At 36.6% G+C, this 16058-nt stretch overlaps 2 protein-coding genes and 2 long non-coding RNA genes across 4 annotated transcripts; 2 read left to right on the plus strand and 2 right to left on the minus strand.

Annotated features, from left to right (window-relative positions):
- Positions 1-677: 677 nt before the first annotated feature.
- Positions 678-1606, minus strand: LOC145965187 (uncharacterized). Its single transcript, XR_014436643.1, has 2 exons — positions 1067-1606; positions 678-975 (listed from the first exon to the last, which is right to left on the minus strand). It is a non-coding gene; the product is annotated as an uncharacterized LOC145965187 (long non-coding RNA).
- Positions 1454-2138, plus strand: LOC145965185 (uncharacterized). Its single transcript, XR_014436641.1, has 2 exons — positions 1454-1563; positions 1674-2138. It is a non-coding gene; the product is annotated as an uncharacterized LOC145965185 (long non-coding RNA).
- Positions 2139-3627: 1489 nt separating this feature from the next.
- On the plus strand, positions 3628-5226 carry LOC145964877 (uncharacterized). Its single transcript, XM_083088036.1, has one exon. It carries the CDS (start codon positions 3628-3630, stop codon positions 5224-5226), a length of 1599 nt encoding a protein of 532 aa, XP_082944162.1.
- Positions 5227-11265: 6039 nt separating this feature from the next.
- LOC145964878 (uncharacterized) lies at positions 11266-12511 on the minus strand. The gene is made up of 2 exons (XM_083088037.1): positions 12241-12511; positions 11266-12134 (listed from the first exon to the last, which is right to left on the minus strand). The coding sequence occupies exons 1-2, from the start codon at positions 12509-12511 to the stop codon at positions 11266-11268; spliced, it is 1140 nt and encodes a 379-aa protein (XP_082944163.1).
- Between the last annotated feature and the right edge of the window lie 3547 nt (positions 12512-16058).

Consider the following 16058-nt stretch of genomic DNA (forward strand, 5'->3'; position numbering starts at 1 on the left):
TCATAGGAGAAATGTAAATAAGTTTCGGAACAACGCAAAGTCAAAAAATCGGAAGCAAATATATGTACAATAACGGAAAATTTAAACCGTCAATCACAAAAAAGGAAAGAACGCATCGCATTAACGTATCGCCACAGAAAACCCGAAAGCTCGTACCGCATTTAATTAAAAACAACATCAACATTCCTTATAAAGAATTTTTGATTGCTTTAAATCTTATTATGGACTCCACCTACTTCCAATTTGACAATGTCATATATAAACAGATTTTTGGCACTCCCATGGGATCTCCTCTCTCCCCGATCTTAGCGAATATTATTATGTCTGATTTGGAAGACAGAGCAATTTCGTCTCTTCCTGTTTCCCTTCCCTTTTATGTTCGCTACGTTGATGATATTGTTCTTGCTGCTCCTAAACAATACATCCAACATATTTTCCAGGTTTTTAATTCGCTTCACAATAGACTACGGTTTACCATTGAATATTCAAACAACAACAGTATAAATTTCCTGGACACAACTATCATAATCAACAATAACTATATTGAATTTAATTGGTATAGGAAACCGACTTTTTCAGGAAGATTTCTATCATTTTTCTCACACCATCCTCTGTCACATAAAAAAGGAGTTATCATTGGATTGACTGATAGAATTTTTAAACTGTCACATCCACGGTTTCATAATGAGAATTTTTCTTTTATTATTTCGACTTTATTAGGCAATGGTTATCCTATTAAATTTATTTTTCACACTATTTCTCAAAGATTAAAGTTTTTAATCTCTGACGTGAACAATAACGAAACTGCTCTCACTCAATCCTCCTCCTCTCTTATTCCTTTCTTCACCATTCCTTTTTCCTCAAGTTTTCCAAGAGGTTTTGTTTCCAACATCAAGAGTTATGCGAACAGAAGATTGTCATATACAGTCAATAACAAATTAAAATCCCTTATTAGACTGTACAAGGATCCGGTATCTAAATTCCACCACGCGAATGTCATTTATAAAATTAGTTGTTTAGACTGTGATGCTTCATATGTGGGGCAAACTAAAAGGAAGTTACTGACCAGAATTAAAGAACATCGTTCTGATATCAATAAATCTTCTGGTTCTCTCTCAGTTGTGTCTCTTCATAGATTGAACGGACATGAGTTTGATTGGGAGAATGTTTTCATTTTGGAGGAGGAACCTAGATATAAAAAGAGGCTAATTGCTGAGATGTTACATATCTCTGGTCAGAACCATGGCCTTAACATTCAGAGCGATACCGAATTCTTGGATAAGATGTATTTGCCCATTATAAAAAAATGTTCGCAGTAATTATTTGAAATTTTTCCTTCGTTCTGTCTTCTTTCCTTCTGTGACGTTTTGTTCCTCTCCTTCCTTTCCCTTCTCTCTCTCTCCCCCTTCCCCCCCCTCTTTTTGATGTTTCGCGTTCTGTGCTATATGTGATCCCCATGTGCCTCAGTTCGGTTCTGTTGATTGGAACGTTAAGTTGTGCTTAACTTGCTCTCCCTTTGTGTTCGATTTTTTGATTTGAGATCACTTTCAAATTTAGAGACCGGTATGTGATTTTATTATATTAACTTTACTCTTGCTTTATATGAATGTTTCTCTTAAGTAGTTTCCGGATTGTTTGTTAAATTATTGCTCTGTCTTGTTTTTCTTTTTTAGAGTGTCAGATTTTTAAGCTTTTACTCGCACATATTTGGACCATCAAGTTTCCAACTGGTCATCGATTTATGCATCTTTGACTGTTTTTTCTTTTGGAAATGGTCATGGACCTGTATGTGGGTTTTCCTTCCGGTTTTTTTGGAGAGGATCATCTCGTTTTTAACGGTATACTGGTGGTATGCGGTACGAGCTTTCGGGTTTTCTGTGGCGATACGTTAATGCGATGCGTTCTTTCCTTTTTTGTGATTGACGGTTTAAATTTTCCGTTATTGTACATATATTTGCTTCCGATTTTTTGACTTTGCGTTGTTCCGAAACTTATTTACATTTCTCCTATGACCGTTAATTTTAATTTTATCTTAATGTTTATTATTCTCTTTGTTAGTCGACATTGAAAAGGATCCGAATTGGATTGAAACGCGGCGTTTGTCATGTTCAAATTAAATAAACATTTTCATATGGTTATTTTATTGTAATAACCGTTTTATTATTTTTTGCATATTTCCACCATTGCGTTGGTCCTTGTAGCCTTTTAACTAATTTTTTATTGATAGTTAAAATTGTTCGAGAGAACTGTTTAACATTTTATGTGACTGCTGCAGAAGAAATTTGTAAAAGGTTACTTATAAATAATGAATTTTTATTAAAGTTACAAGTTTTTCAACCATCTGTAAGTTTATTCGATAATAATAGACAAACATCATTTGATGATGTTTCTCTCGTAGCTAAAACTCTCGGCGGTTTTGATAAAGATGCTTTAAAAAAAGAATGGATTGCATTAGCATCAGACCTTACAGTGGAAGAAAAACAAAATTTTTCTAAATTAAATGTTGACAATATGTGGAAAGCAATTTTACAACGTCGGCACACGAATAATGTTCCTAAATATTCCAATTTAACGAATATTATAAATACTATTCGAACGCTTCCGAATTCTAATGCCGATCCTGAGAGAATGTTTTCTCTTTTGAACAATTTAAAAACGAAAACACGTAATAGCTTTTCAACGGTTTCCGTTAATGCTATTTGTGTGTTTAAGTCCGCATTAAAAACTAGAGGAGAAACAGCTTTAAATATGCTCATTAATGAAGAGCATTTATCTCTTATGTCGGCGGATAAATTATATGCCGCTAATAAAAACAATTTAAAAGTCTATGCGGATGATGACGTAGCAGGCCCTTCCTGCGATAAATAATTTTAAAATGAATTTTTATATACATCACTTAAAAAATAAGTGTGTAAAGATATATATATATATATATATATATATATATGTATATATATATATATGTATGTAAGGAAATGTGAAATAATATTTTGACTTTTTATCAATTAGAAAATTGATTATATTTTATTATTTTATTATAACTTCATTTTTTATTTTTATTTATTATTTATCATTATTTTATTATTTTATTTTAATTTTATTTTGATTATTATTCATTTATTAAATTTTTTACATTTCCTTTTTAACGGAAGAGACCACCACCTTCTCGCGGTTTCCGTTGAGCAACAAGATGTACGTCATACATTAATACAAAATAATAATAACAAAATACAATTCTATTAAAATAAATTTAAATATTATTTTATTACAATTATTTTTTTAAAGAATTTTTTTTTTAATAAAATAGCGTACATATTGGCCAAGAGTGGAAAAATTTAGATAAAAATTTAGATAAAAATATGTAAAATTTGTTTTTGTATATGTTATATTCTCTTTTTTAAACAACATATAAACTTTTATAAAAAAAAAAAGTCAATAGGAAAATATGTGTGATAATAAGTATCGCTGCGATACTTGCAACGATGCAACTTGCATCGCCAACTCGCCAGCTCGAGATTTCGAGGATCACATAGCTATTGTATTCAGAGAGATAGGTAAGATACAATAGACTTCTCAGGAGAGAAGGGGACAGAAGCTAATCTATCCGTCTTCCTCTGTAAACCGAAGATGACCGAACGTCGAGCGTACACGGATGAGAGCTTATGCCTTAGTGCGCGAAAGTGGTGGGGATACAAATCGTGCCGCCGCTGGACGCAGCGTATGCAATCTGGTAGCCTTGCGCTGGAGACAGATGTTGCGAAGACTTCGCTCGTAGCGCATGGCATAGCGCGACGATGCTCTACCGTGCTTCTTGCCACAGCACGCATCCTAGTCACCGATCGATTCGGAAATCTTCAAGAAGCCCGAGCATTAATTGATCAGGGATCTGAGGCAACAATAATCTCTGAGAAGCTTGTTCAGAGACTGAGGCTTCCTCGTCTACATACCTCGGTGGCGATATTCGGTGTCGGAGGTCAACAAACTGGAGTCGCGAAGGGCCGCGTCAATCTGAGAGTGTGGTCGCGTTCTGGTACAGATTCCGCATCGACGTCCGCCTTGATCCTGCCGCGACTGACCGGGTACACTAGCTCCGCGGTTGAGGCCTCTTTCGAGTGGCCACACGTTCGCGGACTAGACCTCGCTGATCCAGATTTCGCGGCAACGGATCCCATTGACGTCCTGCTGGAAGCGGATGTCTATGCCAGCATATTACGCGATGGGTTGCGAAGAGGCTCCGAGTTTCAACCTGTGGCACAAAACACAATTTTCGGGTGGATCTTATCTGGGAGATTTTCATCTACCGAAGAAGGACACGTGTCAACTCACCAGTGCTCAGTTGGCGAGCCTCTTTCCGCTCTTGTTCGACGATTTTGGGAGCAAGAGGAGATACCACTTGCTCCCACGCCACTCACAAATGATGAAAGGGAGTGCGAAGAACTATTTGTTCGCTCGCATTCAAGAAGGCCCGATGGCCGATACATTGTACGTCTCCCGATACGGTCACCCCTTCCAGATCTTTCGGAGACTCGGTGTGCTGCGGTACGGGCTCTCCTCCGCAGTGAGAAGCGCTTCCTGAAGGACAAACAATTCAGTGAATCATACAGAGAGTTCATGATCACTTACGAGGATATGTCTCATATGTCAAGAGTATTAGAGAATACTCACGACACTAGTAAAATCTGCTATCTCCCACATCATGGAGTATTGAAGGAGTCAAGCTCCTCAACGCGATTGCGAGTTGTCTTCAATGGATCCTGGATGATCCCCTCCGGGACCTCGCTAAATCAAAATCTGCTCGTCGGGAGGAACCTGTTGCCAGCTCTGAGCGATATCCTCCTGCGATGGCGCTGGCACCGGTACGTACTAATCTCGGACGTTGAGAAGATGTACCGGCAAATCATCGTTCACGAAGAAGATAGAGACCTGCAGCGGATAGTGTGGAGAAGTGACAGTCGTCAAGAAATCTCGGAGTTTAGGTTGAACACAGTGATGTACAGACTCGCGTGTGTTCCATTTCTTGCGATTCGCACTCTGCATCAGCTCGCCTACGACGAAGCCGCCAAGTATCCAGAGGATTCCGTTGAGCTGATCAAGGATGTCTACATGGACGACGTGCTTACTGGTGCGGACTCAATCGAAGAGGCGCTGCAGATTCAAAATCAGTTGATTCTGTTGTGTAAGGCGGGCGGCTTTCCATTAAGGCAAAAAAAACATAGTTGTTTTTAAGAAAAAATATGTAATTGTTAATTGCAAATTACCTATTTTTTTTAAAAAACAACTATGTTTTTTCTTTACACCAATTGATTTCTCTCATTGTTTTGCATATAAAAGTATTAAGGTAAGATAATCGAAAAATGAATATTTTACTAGATATTTTATGGTTTATGTAAAATTAAGAAATTATTTCAAGCCTTATAACTCGAAAAGTACTTGATGAAAGAATACTTTATTATAGTGTTTTGGAAAGCTCTCGACATAAGCTATAAGAATATGCAATAAAAAATAGGTGATTCCATTTAAGAAATTAAAGGTGTCCTTGACCTCACCTTAACGATGCCATCCAAGGTCAAACCAATGACACCATCTTATGTTCCCCTCAAAACCATACAATTTTTGTTGAAAACGTTTTTCTCTAAAATGCTTAGTTTTTGAAAGAAAAGGGGTGTACGGGTGGTCTAGGACACTCTGTATATATATATATATATGCACAAAGCATGTTTTGGGACATCTCACTTGTACTTATTTAATTAGTGCTATAAAAACTCATAAGTAACATCCAATTGGAAATTTTGTTTATAGAGCAATAAATAAAAAAATATTAGCAATTATGTAGTCATTGCATACTTTGAGATTTTTTGAGTGAAGGCATTGATTGGGAATTGTCCTCAAATTATACAAACGACATACCTGACGGAAATGTCCTCATATTAAACATTTCACTTATAAAAATATATAAAAATCTATAAAAAGACATAAAGCTGGTTTATCAATTATTTAAGCACATATTTAGAAGACATTTTTTAATATTATGATGATACATGAAGAATTCCACAATTAGGATTTAACTACAATTGTCTTTTCTAAAAAAATGCTACATATATATGTAATATTTATTTTAAATGTATACTTCGAGACTGTACGTTTACGAGCAATGAATGCTTCACAGCTCTTATAAAAATTAATAATGAATAAGAATTAATAAATTAATAAATTTTTAGTAAAAAATAAATTTTTAAACATTTGTATAAAATAATATATTTAAGTATAAAAAATTGTGTTAAAGATTCATGAATCTTAATTTTTAATTCACAATATTTAATGTTTCTTAAGAAACGTGAAATCAAGAAATACGTTTAACAAAAGAAGTAAATACTTAAACTGCTTGAAATATGTTTGAAAAACGTTGAGATAAAATGTTTATTTTTGAACATAAAATATGCCTTAAAAGTGTATTGAGATGAAATGTTTAATTCGAGGACATTTCCGTGTATCTATTGTATGATTTAAAGACAGTTATCAACAAATGTCTCAAAGTATACAAACACTTCAAAATTGACAATATTTTTTTTATTTATTACTCTATAAACAAAATATTCAATATGTTGTTTGTAAGATGCAAATATATATATAAAAGAGAGAATATTTTAAAACATGTTCATTTGTTTACGACATAAAGTGTTCCACCGAGAATATACAAGTAGGACTCGTTTCTGAAACTAAACTAAAAAATCTTATGCCATTTTGCAAACAACCATGTAAAATTTCGAGATGTTTATTAAAAAAGATTAGCCAAAGTACAAGCGCGCGGCGACGAAAGTCGTAATATTGTAACCTGATACTAGGCGCGCGGCGAAGTTGTGAGAGATCTCACCAAACTATCACGCTAAAGCGCCGCGAGCCGCTATCGTGTTTTAAAGATCTTTAATCAATATCTCCAAATTTTATATTATTTGCAAAATGATATAGACTTTTTAGTTCAGTTTAATAAGGTCTACTTGTGTATATTTTCAGCGTACAACTTATGTCACCCTGTATATAGGATGTTCAAATAACTGAATCACCTCTTCTATGTAAATAAATGAAACCCAAATAAAAATACTGTGTTTTGCGATTTCCGTAATAATTGATAAGAAATTAATTTTAAAAATTCGATCTATTTGCGCGAGAATAAACGCGTAGCGATATGAGAATGTCGGTTGTTACATGATCTTTAAGACGTGTCCAACCGCTGAAACGTTGGAACTAAGATATTGCTAGAGAACTGTCTTCAAATTATACAATCGGTTATATGGAAATGTTCTTAAATTAAACATTTCATCTTATACTTCTATGGCATATTTTATGTCTCTAAATAAACATTTTATCTCGATGTTTTTCGGACATATTTCCTACGATTTTAGTATTAAGTTCTTTTGTTGAACGTATTTTTTGAGTACATTTAAAAGAAAAATTAAATATGAATTCTTAATTGAGGTCCATAGAACTTTAAGACAATTTTTTATAATTAAGTATATTATATTACAAATACTTAAGAAATTTATTTATCAATAATTTATAAAAGATTTTCTTTATTATTTTTTATAAAGAATTATCTTTAAAGAATTCATTATATGTCAGCGTATAATTTTAAAAATGTATGTTCTGAATATAAATATTATATACATACTCAAATTCTTTTAGAACAGACTATTGTAGTTATAATTCTCTCAATTGCGATCTTTTTCATGTATTATTTATGTGATATTTATAAAGCAATATATTTAATTATGAAAAAAAATTGTCTTAAAGTTTTATGGAACTCAATTAAGAATTCACAATATTTAATTTTTCTTTTAAATGTACTCCAAGAATACGTTCAACAAAAGAACTTAATACTAAAATCGTATGAAATATGTCTGAAAAACATCGAGATAAAATGTTTAATTTAGAGACATAAAATTGAGAAATTGAACGAACTTACCGTGAAGTTCGATTGCAATTATGCTGTCTCGTCCGGATGGATATAATGTAGTGTGCTCCGCCGCACTATCCTCAACAGGCTAATTTAAAGACTGAAAATTTAAATAGCGCGCGCCTCCGTCTGTGCTGCCGCGGCGCGTGCCGCTGAGCCTCATATTTTTAAAGCCGCAAATCTGACCTACCGGGAATGGGTGGGAGGGATCCTCCATCAGGACGAGACAGCATAATTGCAATCGAACTTCACGGTAAGTTCGTTCAATTTCTCAATTATGCCTCGTCTCGTCCGGATGGATATAATGTAGACATTTAAAGCTCAGATTTGTGAAATGCCGAGACTGTATTGAATTACATGTTCTAATAATATAAATGTAAAAACGTTACAATTAGTAATAATGTCTATGTATACATGTTTCAAAACAAAGAAAAAAATGTTGAATACACCAGTCACATGTATAGAGGTAGACCCAACAACATATATAATAAGCATGAATTGTTCATGTATAAGGTGCGCGAAGAATAGTAGATTGGAAAGATGAATCCTTGATAATCGGACGATTATAAAAGCTAGCAAATATATTAGAGGATTTACTCCAACCTGCTGTCCGACGAATCTCCTCTACATTAATACCCTTACTAGCTGCGAAAGAAGTAGACGGATGCCGAGTAGAATGCGCGGAGAAAATGGCAACATCAATTCCCGCTGTCTCCAACTCCGCTTTGACCCAACGACCCAGTGTTTGAGAAGAGACTGGATTAAAGGGAGAACGAAATGAAATGAAAAGTGCGTCACAATCGTTCGGACGAAGGTCCTTTGTGCGCATAAGAAAATGCTTCGTCAATGAGAAAATACAGAGCTGCGGGTTCTCCAAAAAGGGGTGGAAAGTGAGGAGCGGCTGAGATCTACCTATTCCGGATGTCTTCAGTCTAGCCGGAATCCTGATGACTAACGATTCTGCGATTAGTACGTTAGAGAGGCGAATAGCCGCTAGTGTCTGCATCCTCTGAGCTGTAGTGAGTGCAAGAAGAGTCACCAATTTTTTAGCGACGAGCTCGAGCGGAAGATCCTCATGAGGATAGCGGGTAGCTAAATGTGCGATGACCGGAGATGCATCCCAGATAAAGTCGTAACGAGAACGTTGGGGCTTGAGAATCGCTACTCCACGGCAAAATCTTTTCACCAGAGGGTGGGAGCCCACTTCGTCTGATGAAATAAGCGAGATTGCTGATCGATAAGAATTGAGCGTGGAGTAGGATCCCACAGCTGTCAGAGATCCCGCTAAGAACTCGAGCACGCGAGAAACTGGAGGAGAGAAATAGTTGCTGTGATTTCTCTCGCAGAAGCTCCACCATAATCGAAGAGGTTTGGCGTATTGGGCAATAGTCGCATCTAAGGCTGAGGGTGGCGTTCCTCGTCTTAAGAAGGCCTGGCGGATAACCTCGCAGCTGCCAGGGAAATTTTGTTCCATGCCGGATGGGAGTCCCTGAAGGGAGATGACAACATGTTAATATTTGGTTTAAATATAATCGGGCTACCCACAATCATGCGATTAAATAACGGAAACCATGGTTGGGCAGGCCACCAAGGAACGACCACCACCCCCTCTGCTTTGTCTGTAATGATTTTACGCAGAACCCTCAGGATTAAGATAAATGGGGGAAAGGCATAAAATCTTAGATTATTCCAATCCAAGGAGAACGCGTCAACCGCATACGCTAGTGGATCTGGGAACCAGGATACAAAGCGCTGACATTTCGAGTTAATGGACGAAGCAAACAGGTCAATATCAAAGTGTTCAAAATGAGATTCAATCCTGCGAAAATAATCCTCCTCTAGGGTCCATTCGGTTTCTTCGGAGACAGTTCGAGATTCTGCGTCCGCCTCGACGTTCTGAGCGAATGGAATGTAGGCTGCATAGATGAAAATATTTCGATCCGCGCACCAATCCCAAACTCTACGTGCCAAATCCGATAGATGAGGGAATCTAATGGAACCTATGCGATTAACATAAGCTAAGGCAGTGGAGTTGTCGACCCTCAGAAGGATCTCACAATCTCTCAGATCCGATCCGAAACACCTCAAGGCATGGAACACAGCAAGGAGCTCCAGGTAATTAATGTGATTCTGCTTGTCCTCCGACGACCAAAATCCATGTGTTCGATTGTTGCCGCAGACCGCACCCCAACCTGTCAGAGAAGCGTCAGTAAAAATTTCAAGCTTAAAACAACCGGATCTAATACAATTCAGCTGAGAAGTGTCCAAAAAAACCGGTTTCCACCATAAAAGGTCTTCCCTAATAGAATCTGGAAGCGACATGTGAGCTTCAAAGTTCTCTTCTGCTGCCCTGAGAGCCAAATACTTCTCTCTCTCCAACGATTTAGTGTGCAAAAGACCATATTGCACAGCTGGGCAAACAGCTATTAAGGAGCCGATATAACTTGCGAAAAAACGAATGGTACACCTTCGCAGTGGCAAGATAGAGTTTGTTCGCTCGAACAGAGTCCTTCTCTTCTCGACTGGAATCGACACTGCAAATTCTTCCGAATTGAAAATGAGACCCAAATATCGACATGATGTTGATGGCACGAGGTTACTCTTGTTCCTGTTGACAAGAAACCCTAAGGAGTGGAGAAGATTGACCGTCGCATTGACGTTCTGCTGACAATTATGATACGAAGGCGCGATAAGCAGAAAATCGTCCAGATAAGCCACCGAGAGGAAACCTCTTTCTCTAAGGGAAGAGAGAACAGGCTTGAGAATTTTCGTAAAAATATAAGGTGCCGAGGCGAGGCCAAACGGCAGGGCCGCAAATTGGTAAATCTGGTCCTGAAACCGAAAACGGAGATACTTCCTGTGTTCCTGATGTATTGGAACGAGAAGATAAGCGTCCTCCAAATCAATCGACGCAAGAAAGTCCCCCGGAGAAAGCAGACGAACTACTGTTTTCCAATCCTCCATCTTGAAATGAGGGGCGTAGATATAGTTGTTAAAATGCTTCAAATTTAGAATGAATCTCCAACCTCCGGAAGACTTTTGGATCACGAAATACGAGGAAAGAAATTGATCCGTACAGGCCACTGTCCGCTCAATTGCGCCTATATTCAGAAGCCTGGCTACCTCTTGAGCACAAATCTTTTCTTCCTTGGGTGATAAATAGAGAGACGGCTCTATCTCCTGAGGGGGCGGTTGGTGTACAAAGGGAAGCCTGTAACCAACGATGGTCTGCAGAATCATTGGATCCGAGGTGATGCGTTTCCACTCCGGAAAGAACAATGAGAGTCTGCCAGCGATCCTTACCTCGTCACCAATTATCTCCTCTTCGAGTGGGATCTGGATCGGTATGACGTTCGGCGGCTGCTGTACGATGCCCCTGCCCGCCTCGATGTTGCTGGCCTGAATGTCCGAGCAGGGGCCCGGCCGTTTCCCGACCTGGACGGAGCCGGTTGTACCGCCTGTTTTATCGGCTGCTGGATTTTCTTTGGAATTGTCGGTGCAGTCTTGACTATGTCACGGGAAGACTTCACCATGGCTGAAGCTTTCTTGATCTCCTCTCCAAAGGAGGTGCCGAAAAGGAACTCATCTGCCGGAATAGCATCCGCCGTGTTCTTAGCTGTTAAGTTAAGGGCCGGTGTGATCTGAGTCCTTCGAGATAGTGAGAGGCGATAAAAAAGATCCGTCAATATTTTAGCGCCATCACTCGCTTTTGCGACGGCTAAGCGAGCCTCTTGGCTCAGCGATGACTGTACGCCCGGCCCAAGAAGATCGGAAACCACTTCGCCTAAGGCACACAGAGCGACACCTAGTTGGTCTTGGTTGCGAGCAAAGTATTCGTCCCTCTTGACGATAGAGTTGCTCTTCAACCCTGCGATGCACTCAGGGTTCAACCGAGGAGCTCGAAGAAAGGCTATTGCATCGGATGGAGCGTATTTCTTCGCTAATGCCTCCCTTTCATCCGTAGGAAGGCCCTTGCTGACCAGATCTTGCCACCTTTTGACGACTAAATTATTCCAGGCAGGGACCTCCCTTTCTTGAAGGTCCGGCCCGAATAACTCTCTCGCAAGGAGACCTTCCACGACGTCCGAGGCAAGTTCTAATGGAGGGGGGTCCTCGGTCACCTCAATTTCCCTAGGAGGGGATTGAGCGCCCCTATTATCCTCGGAAATGATATTTACCGTACCTGAAAAAATGAAGGTCGAGCGTAAAACTGCTTTCAGGAAAGTAGTGGTTGTGTCGATCATGCCGTCTGTATTTCTCGAATACAGATCTTGCAATCACATACACACCAGAAATTGGGTCCGTTAGATCGTCTCTACCCGCGGGTGAACTCTCGTAGACGACTTCCGGTGACAGGTCGTGCGACTCTGACCCGGGACGTGACCCTTGTTTGTCCGCATGCATCCGTAACGGGGTGACAGACGTAGATGAAGAGGGATCTGCATGCGTCCTAACCTCACTATGCGAGAGCATGTCAAAAATCTTTGACACTCTCTCCTCCAGCACTGCGAGACGATCTCGGGAGTGAGATCTCTTCCTCTTCTTCGATTTTTTCATCATGGCACTAATCTAAAAACTAAACTCACCAAAATTAACTTTTTATACGACGAAGAATAAACCTGCAGTCGAGGAATCGCACGAACAGGAAAACAATGAGGCTCAGCGGCACGCGCCGCGGCAGCACAGACGGAGGCGCGCGCTATTTAAATTTTCAGTCTTTAAATTAGCCTGTTGAGGATAGTGCGGCGGAGCACACTACATTATATCCATCCGGACGAGACGAGGCATAATATAGAAGTATAAGATAAAATGTTTAATTTGAGAACATTTCCATATAACCGATTATATAATTTGAAGACAGTTCTGTACCAATATCTTCTTAGTTTCAACGTTTCAGCGGCTGGACTCGTCTTAAAGATTATGTAACACCCGACTTTCTTATATCGCCAAGCGTTTATACTCGCGCAAATAGATCGATTTTTTAAAAATAGTTTCTTATCAATTATTTCGAAAATCGCAAAACATAGTATTTTTCTACTTGATTCAATCTGTTTACATAGAAGAGGTAATTCAGTTATCTGGACATTCTATTGTACAAGGTGTCTGACATAAGTTGTACACCGAAAATGTACAAGTAGACCTTATTAATCTAAAAAGTCCTATACCATTTTGCAAATAACGTAAAATTTCGAGATATTAGTTAAAGATCTCCAAAACACAATAGAAAGAGCGGCTCGCGGCGCTTCAGCATGATACGTTTGATAAGATCTCCTCTCACAGCTTCGCCGCGCGCCTAGTATCAGGTTACAATATTACGGCTTTCGTCGCGCGCTTGTACTTTGGCTAATCTTTTTTAATAAATATCTCGAAACTTTACATGATTGTTTGCAAAACGGTATAGGATTTTTTAGCTTAGTTCCTGAAACGAGTTCTACTTGTATATTTTCGGTAGAACAATTTACGTCGTATACAAATGAACATGTTTTCAAATATTCTCTCTCTTATATTTACTAGTATCTTACAAACATTATATTATTATAAAATGTTGTTTATAGAGTAATGAATAAAAAATATTGTCAATTTTGTAGTGTTGTATACTTTGAGACATTGGTTGGAAACTGTCTTTAAATTATAAAATCGATACACGCGGAAATGTCCTCAAATTCAACATTTCATCTTAATACACTTTTAAAGCATATTTTATGTCTCAAAATAAATGTTTTACCTCGATGTTTTTTAGGCATATTTCAAACGGTTTTAGTAGTAATTTCATTTATTGAACGTATTTTTTGAGTCCATTTTTTTAGAACAAAAATTAAATATTATGAATTCTTAATTGAGTTAAATAAAACTTTAAGACATTTTTTTTCATAATTAAATATATTACTTTATAAATATCACATAAATAATACATGAGAAAGATCGCAATTGAGAGAATTATAACTACAATAGTCTGTTTTAAAAGAATTTCAGTATGTATATAATATTTATATCCAGAACATACATTTAAAACTGTACGCTGACATATAATGAATTCTTTAAAGATAATTCTTTATAAAAAATAATAAAGAAAATCTTTTATAATTTTTTGATAAATAAATTTTTTAAGTATTTGTAACATAATATATTTAATTATAAAAAAATTGTCTTAAAGTTTTATGAATCTCAATTAAGAATTCACAATATTTAATTTTTGTTTTAAATGGACTTAAAAAATACGTTCAATAAATGAAATTAATGGTAAAACCGTTTGAATTATGTCTGAAAAACATCGACATAAAACATTTATTTTAAGACATAAAATATGCTTTAAAAGTGTATTAAGATGAAATGTTGAATTTGAGGACATTTCCGCGTGTATCGATTTTATAATTTAAAGACAATTTCCAACCAATGTCTCAAAGTATACAAACACTACAAAATTGACAATGTTTTTTATTCCTTACTCTATAAACAAAATTTCCAATATAATGTTTGTGAGATGCGAGTAAATATAAGAGAGAGAATATTTGAAAACATGTTCATTTGTATATAACATAAAGTGTTCCACCGAAAATATATAACTAGAACTCGTTTCAGGAACTAAGCTCAAAAATCCTATACCGTTTTGCAAACAATCATGTAAAGTTTTGAGATATTTATTAAAAAAGATTAGCCAAAGTACAAGCGTGCGACGAAAGCCGTAATATTGTAACCTGATACTAGGTGCGCGGCGAAGCCGTGAGAGGAGATCTTATCAAACGTATCATTCTGAAGCGCCGCGAGCCACTCTACTGTGTTTTGGAGATCTTTAACTAATATCTCGAAATTTTACGTTATTTGCAAAATGGTATAGGACTTTTTAGTTCAGTTTAATAAGGTCTACTTGTATATTTTCGATGTATAACTTATGTCAGACACCTTGTACAATAGAATGTCCAGATAACTGAATTACCTCTTCTATGTAAATAGATTGAATCAAGTAGAAAAATACTATGTTTTGCAATTTTCGAAATAATTGATAAGAAACTAATTTTAAAAAATCGATCTATTTGCGCGAGTATAAACGCTTGGCGATATAAGAAAGTCGGATGTTACATAATCTTTAAGACGAGTACATCCGCTGGAACGTTGAAACTAAGATATTGGTACAGAACTGTCTTCAAATTATACAATCGGTTATATGGAAATGTTCTCAAATTAAACATTTTATCTTATACTTCTATATTTTATATCTCTAAACTAAACATTTTATCTCGATGTTTTTCAGACATATTTCATACGATTTTAGTATTAAGTTCTTTTGTTGAACATATTTCTTGAGTACATTTAAAAGAAAAATTAAATATTGTGAATTCTTAATTGAGTTCCATAGAACTTTAAGACAATTTTTTATAATTAAGTATATTATATTACAAATACTTAAAAAATTTATTTATCAATAAATTATAAAAGATTTTTTTATTATTTTTTATAAAGAATTATCTTTAAAGAATTCATTATATGTCAGCGTATAATTTTAAAAATGTATAAGTAAATGTATATGAAATGTTTAATTTGAGAACATTTCCATATAACCGATTGTATAATTTGAAGACAGTTCTCTAGCAATATCTTAGTTCCAACGTTTCAGCGGCTGGACTCGTCTTAAAGATCATGTAACAACTGACATTCTCATATCGCCACGCGTTTATTCTCGCACAAATAGATCGAATTTTTAAAATTAGTTTCTTATCAATTATTTCGAAAATTGCAAAACATAGTATTTTTCTACTTGATTCAATCTATTTACATAGAAGAGGTAATTCAGTTATCTGGACATTCTATTGTACAAGGTGTCTGACATAAGTTATACATCGAAAATATACAAGTAGACCTTATTAAACTGAACTAAAAAGTCCTATACCATTTTGCAAATAACGTAAAATTTCGAGATATTAGTTAAAGATCTCCAAAACACAGTAGAGTGGCTCGCGGCGCTTCAGAATGATACGTTTGATAAGATCTCCTCTCACGGCTTCGCCGCGCACCTAGTATCAGGTTACAATATTACGGCTTTCGTCGCGCGCTTGTACTTTGGCTAATCTTTTTTAATAAATATCTCGAAATTTTACATGATTGTTTGCAA

Source organism: Camponotus vicinus, unplaced genomic scaffold (genome assembly GCF_025532165.1).
Source record: "Camponotus vicinus isolate PSW18456_S1 unplaced genomic scaffold, iyCamVici1.0 SCAF_14, whole genome shotgun sequence".
NCBI lineage: Eukaryota > Metazoa > Arthropoda > Insecta > Hymenoptera > Formicidae > Camponotus > Camponotus vicinus.

What these genes read in the sequence shown, in the direction of transcription:
- LOC145964878 (XM_083088037.1), bottom strand. Translation starts at nt 12,511, where the DNA reads ATGATGAAAAAATCGAAGAAGAGGAAGAGATCTCACTCCCGAGATCGT. An exon ending in TCTAACGGACCCAATTTCTG is followed by an intron (nt 12,135 to 12,240) that starts GTGTGTATGTGA and finishes TCATTTTTTCAG; the next exon opens with GTACGGTAAATATCATTTCC.
- LOC145964877 (XM_083088036.1), top strand. Translation starts at nt 3,628, where the DNA reads ATGACCGAACGTCGAGCGTACACGGATGAGAGCTTATGCCTTAGTGCG.